The sequence below is a fragment of the Papaver somniferum genome, chromosome 2 (assembly GCF_003573695.1).
Source record: "Papaver somniferum cultivar HN1 chromosome 2, ASM357369v1, whole genome shotgun sequence".
Lineage (NCBI taxonomy): Eukaryota > Viridiplantae > Streptophyta > Magnoliopsida > Ranunculales > Papaveraceae > Papaver > Papaver somniferum.
The window spans coordinates 217288576-217294332 of NC_039359.1; the positions used below are offsets into that span (position 1 = coordinate 217288576).

At 40.1% G+C, this 5757-nt stretch overlaps 1 protein-coding gene and 1 long non-coding RNA gene across 3 annotated transcripts; one reads left to right on the forward strand and one right to left on the reverse strand.

Moving 5' to 3' along the window:
* Positions 1 to 259: 259 nt before the first annotated feature.
* Positions 260 to 3515, reverse strand: LOC113350542. 2 transcript variants are annotated; one of them, XM_026594694.1, is made up of 2 exons: positions 2521 to 3515; positions 260 to 2424 (listed from the first exon to the last, which is right to left on the reverse strand). In XM_026594694.1, exons 1-2 carry the CDS (start codon positions 3452 to 3454, stop codon positions 455 to 457), a joined length of 2904 nt encoding a protein of 967 aa, XP_026450479.1. In that variant the 5' UTR covers positions 3455 to 3515; the 3' UTR covers positions 260 to 454. The 2 variants fall into 2 exon arrangements, with proteins under 2 accessions (XP_026450479.1, XP_026450477.1); XM_026594692.1 differs by having other exon boundaries at positions 260 to 2436.
* A 727-nt stretch (positions 3516 to 4242) lies between these two features.
* LOC113354557 lies at positions 4243 to 5272 on the forward strand. Its single transcript, XR_003361950.1, has 3 exons — positions 4243 to 4275; positions 4376 to 4458; positions 5226 to 5272. It is a non-coding gene; the product is annotated as an uncharacterized LOC113354557 (long non-coding RNA).
* Positions 5273 to 5757: the final 485 nt, after the last annotated feature.

Consider the following 5757-nt stretch of genomic DNA (forward strand, 5'->3'; position numbering starts at 1 on the left):
TTCATACCTGTGACGGTGCATCCAAGGAATATAAGCATCAAGCAAGGAGCTGCCTTTGGAAATGCATCGCCGTCCATTTGCAAATGCTGCTGGCCTCCCTTTATGGAGTTGTTGTTAAAGACGCACCAGAAAATCAGAATCAACGGAGAAGGCGGTGTTGTTATTTTCATTTGAGAGAAAAAAAAAGGATACTCCTAGTCTCCTAGACGGTATCGGCTTCTTCTCTCTTTTGTTTGAAAATTTTAAATGAAAAACTTACTTCAATCATGAATAATCATCTTGAAAAAGCAAAAAGAGCTGTTTTAATTACACATCTGCTCATTCAATAACTACACCAGACTCCTAAAGCAAATAACCACATACATGATGACCTCAAGTATCTCTAATGAAATACAACACAAAATGAACTCAACAAGAGAAGCTATAACCTAGCATTATTCTAACCTACGTTCATCTAGTTAGTTTCTTCAACAGTCAATGTGGGACAAGCAGAAGTTGTAGACAAGGGAGCGGGAGAAGCTGCAGGTGGGGGGCAAGGAGAAGTTGCAGGCAAGGGACAGGGAGAAGCTGCAGGTGGGGGACAGGGAGAAGCTGTAGATGGTGTTGATGATAAATACCTCAGCTGGTAACTAGCAAGCGCTGGTCCGAAAATGCTGAATTTCCCAGCACTGCTGAATGCTACTTCTGCATCATTTCGATTCTTGAAAACCACCTTAGCACGGCAACACTTCCTGGTTACTTCTGTATCAGACTCCAACAAAGGCCCAAAACGGCTAAATATCTTATTTAGATCAGTTTCTAAAGGAATAGATTCAGCCTGTGTGAAGTTCAGTACTAGCGCAGTGGGAGACGGATCATCTGCATTGTTCTTAATGATATTACTTACAGCTGGTGCTTCTGTAATCAAATTGGTACTGACATCAGGATCAGGCTGCTTAGAATCAATAGTGTAAATGGAACCTTCTGATTCGTCGCTGGAACTGTATTCCTCAATCACTAAGGAAGGACTTGATGGAGGATTTTTTTCCAATTCAACAATGCTAGAATCCTTCTTAGACTTGGCTTTAGGCGTGGGTTTTCGCTTTCTTTTCTGAACTTTGCGGGGTGACTGTTCTTCGGGAGTACCTCCACTAATCATATCAGTCCAATAAGGGTCGTCCTCCTCATCACTATATATCTCCGCAGCATTGGCCTCAAACTTGGACAGTTTTCCGTCTCTACCACCACTACTTTTTAATTGACTGCTCTTCTTCTTCCCGGAACCGGACTGGTCTAAATTAATTGAATTCCTGTAATCAGTGAAGAAACCAACTATGATGGTCAGAAAACTGTAGCCTTTCATAGGATCTCTTGCAGCCAAGTGAAGTTGTGATAACATCTCATCTGGATCAGAGTATTCTTTTGGAATGGTGATCTTTCGCTTTTTGGATTTCTCATTCAGCTTCTCGCTGCTCCGATCTATCTTACATGCACTTTTTCGAGACCTTCCACCACTAGAATTTAGTATCGGAGGGGATCCTTTCAGTTGACTAGCAACTCTACGTAAGCTTTCTCCAACCTTAAAAGATCCTGGAGTTCGAAATTCAGCATCCTCATTACTTGACTGCGAAAGCCCTTCTTTGCCAGTTTTCCCTGCTAAGTCATCAGAGAAGGACCCAACAGACTTTTGCTTTTTGCCACCAGGGGTTGGTGTACTAGGAGGCTTGTCCTGACTTCCAAGCTTTCTTTTCTCGGAAGGTGCTTCTTCAGTCTTGGAAGTGAGAGCTGGCATCTGAAAATCGGGATCCAATAACCCTCCCCAGATACCATACTCAGCCATTCGTGGATGACCCTTAGAACGGTAGAAGGCTGCTAATTGAGCTCGAGTTACCACATTTTCCATCTTATCACATCCTCCAAGGGGGTTGAGTGCAAAGTTTTTGATATTCTCAACAACCTTACCAGGTTCAAATGTAGCAGCACCCACATTCCTGTCAACACCATCTCTCCTACTAGACTCGGCCCGAATTCCAGCATTTGTTATTATCTGTGACTTGATCTCAGAACAAGCTTCATCTGGTACACAGGAACATAGCAACCCTCGCTGTACACGTCTAGAAATCTCATCCAAGGCAGAACCAATAGCAAAACGAAACTCTTCCATATCAGTTTGTCTTTCCATCTGTGAGAAATTAGCTTCAAACGGCTTCAAAGACGACGCAACATTCCAAGCAAAGGTCTGATCCCCAAAATACGCAACCAAAAGTCTTTTCCTATCATGTTTCTGATGCTTCTTCGCTAGTTTAGAAGCAGCCTGAGGATCAAATATCTGACCAGGCCACCATGGATGGCTACTCACTTTACCCCATACCAAATCAGAAGCAGAATATTCATTCCCCTCCTTCTCATTATGTTTGACAATTTCACCCATGTTTTTACAGATACCTAAATCAACAACTAAACTACCAAAATTAGAGTCATTAACACTAGTACAAACAACATTCGAAACACCCATATCATATGCATGAGCTTGATTCTTACCTTGCTCTTCAGCTTTTGTTCCTCCTCCTTTTCCAGTAGTTTTAACAGCTCCACTAATACCCTCAGCAGCTAAACTTGAATCTTCCTTAACATCAACTCCAACCATATTCTCCTCCTCCTCCTCCTCCTCCTCCTCTGCTTCTTCTGCTTTATCTCCAGTAGTAGTCTCAACATCTCCTCCACTGACATCCTCCTCACTAGCAGCAGACATACTCTCATCACCATCATCAACAGGAGAACCCATTTTGTTATCTCCAGTGGAAGTCTTATCATCTCCTCCACTGACATCCTCCTCCTCCTCCTCCTCACTAGCAGCAGACATACTCTCATCTCCTCCATTTACATTTTCACACACCATTTTTTCATCATCTACAACAAGATCTTGCTTCTCTTCCTCTTCAATAGCACCAGCACCTTCTTCAGTTTCCATTTCAGAAACCCTAATTTCTTTGCGATTTTCTCCTTCTTCAAGAACAACAACTCCATTTTCTTTATTTACAGAAACAGAACCAACAACATCTTCTTTCTCTTCTTCCTCCTCACTAAGAACAACAACATCAGAAATCTCTTCTACTTTCTCCATTTCAGAAACCCTAATTTCTACTTCTTCAAGAACACCTCCTCCATTTTCTCCAACTTCTTTATTTACAGAAACAGAACCAACAACACTTTCCACTTGAAATTTACTCTCAGAAACCTTCTCAGAACACTTTACTAAAGGTTTTAACAAAGAACCAGAACCAAAACCAGAAACCCTAACTTGTTCATCAGTAATTTGGAGTTTTTCAGAAACAGAAATTTGGGTGATTGTGGTAGTGGTAGTAGTAACTGATGATGATGTTGTTGAAGAATCCATGGAAATAGTAGAAATTTCTTCCATGGGTGTTGTAGTATTAGGGTTTAAATCATTTGGATTCATCGCTACTTCTTCCATGAGAGAAGAAAATAAAACCCTAGAGTCGCTTCTGTGAAAGGGAAACAGAATTCTGGCGATAAAAGACAAGTCCAGTCCTTCTTTGTTTGTCGTAGTGGGTGGGATATGGAAGTAAATTGATATGATTGAAGGGTAAATGAAGTAATTTTAGTGGAACTATCATAAATATAGAGCTGGCAAACAAGTTGAAACCCGCGGGTTAACCCGTGCCCGGACCGTGAAAATCCGAACCCGGACCGGCTGGTTTCTAAACAAGCCGGGTTAGGATTAGAGAAATGGTGACCCGTCAAAAAACGGGCTAACCCGGACCGGACCGTACAATCACGGGTTAACCCGTTAACCCGCACTTCATTCATAATGTCGGGTGTCACTATACGTGTCTCGCTCATCTGCCATGCAGCCATGGTATAAAAACAAAAAAACCCTACTTCGTCTTTTCTTCTCCGTCCGCAGCACTTCCCAGCGGCAAAGTTCACAGACAAAGTTGAAAGTTCTTTCGTCTTCTCCGTCTGCTACTACTTCGATCTTGAAGGATTTGAGTCATTTGACTCTTGACTATTCTCTGTGTAAGCAAGCGGGACTGTGGGTGCGGGAGAAAGTCTGAAAGTGAAAGAGGGAAACCCCTTTTCTCATACCCTATTTCTCTTCGTATCTTCAAAACCCTATTTTTGATTTCAATTCTCATACTCATCAGGTAATGTTATGGTTTTCGAAAGTTAATTTCTTTTTGTTTTGTTTTCAATTTTTTGGATGTTAGGGTTTGAATTTAATTTTTTTTTTTTTTTAATGTAGAAGTCCTTCAGGTGCAAATTAATCTTCAGGTAATTTGAATTTCTCCATCACTTTGATTTTATTTGAATTGTTAGAGGTTAATTTCTTGATAGATTGTCCAGAACTCCTTTCTTCAATTTCTCTGTTAAGGTTTCAATTGAAGTTCCCTTCTTTTTAATATTGTGTGGAAGACCTCCAGCCTCCAGGTGCAGTAATTTCTCAAAGATCTTCAGGTATAACATCTTGATTAAAGATTGGTTTGAATTTAATATTTTCTATGATTTTATTAGGGATTTGCTTATGTATGTGATTGTGAATATGTGATTGTGCATATGTTTTATTAGGAATCTTGGATGGATGTTTTTATTTGCTCAAAGCCTCAAAGGCTCAAACTATGTGGTTTTAATTAGGGATTTGCTTATGTATGTGAATATGTGATTGTGCATATTTTATTTTAATTAGAGCATGGATACAGTGTGTTACAGACACAATTACAGTTGGTTCTTTCTTTACATTTTCATTCATCTCAATTCTCCATTCTCCAATGATTGTATTTGTATATTTGTAATTTTGTATGCTATGTTTGGCAAGACCTAGTGAGTAGTGAGTAGTGAGTACTGACTAGTGCTAGTGTGCTACCTCCTACCTTGAAAGAACAAAGTGGGGGTTTATTATGTGAACTTCCTTGCTTGATGTTTCTTTGTTGAGTATCCAACATTCCAAGTCCATGACTGGGTTTTGGTTGTTAAAGCTGGATATCATCTTATTCAAGATAATAATGTGTATGGTATTATGCTCTCCATTTGTGTGTAAAACTGTGAATTGTGATAAACTGATAATGTTACTATGAGTCTGTGACTGTCAATTGAATGGGATGAAAATTGCAATGCAAGTAAGTGGTTGTTAATATCTTTATTGTTCGACACAAAGTCATAAAGTACAAACAATGATATGACTCTCTCTGATGTGTTTAACTCTAATTTTGTGCTATTGTTTTTAGGTTACTCTCTCTGATGTGTCCAGTATGTCAAGTGTACAAGAACAAGAGTTACAAGAACAAGACCATTATAATGATGTTATGAGTAGTGATGGTGAGGATGATGATGTTGAGATGCTAGATTCTGTGAATGAGGATCCAACTGTTGGTTGTGCACCTGCCTGTCCTGCACCAGTTTCACGTGGAAAATATCATCATGATTCATGACATGAACTGATGAAGTACTGTAACTAAAGTATTTAAACTACTAATGACTAGTATTTGTAATTTGTGTTCTTTTAATCCTTTAAATGCAAAATTAGTTTAGTTTTGCAATTTTGAGTTTTTGAATGTGGCCTGAATGTGGCCGGAAATAGCCTAGAAATCGATTTCTGGCGAGTTGACTCAACATAAACCAGCTAACCCGTGAGCTCCCGTGAACCCGCAAGCTGTACCCGGGACGGGCACGGGTTGGAGAAATGACCACCCGTGAAGAATTTCAACCCGCAAGCTTAGGCTTGTATTAACCCGTAACCCGCGGGTTGGTCACAAGCCA

Excerpts from the sequence above, each read along its gene's own strand:
- LOC113350542 (XM_026594692.1), bottom strand. The coding sequence starts at position 3,454 with ATGGAAGAAGTAGCGATGAATCCAAATGATTTAAACCCTAATACTACA. Across the intron at positions 2,437-2,520 it reads AACAAAAGCTGAAGAGCAAG|TTGTTGATTTAGGTATCTGT; the intron begins GTAAGAATCAAG and ends TTGGTAGTTTAG.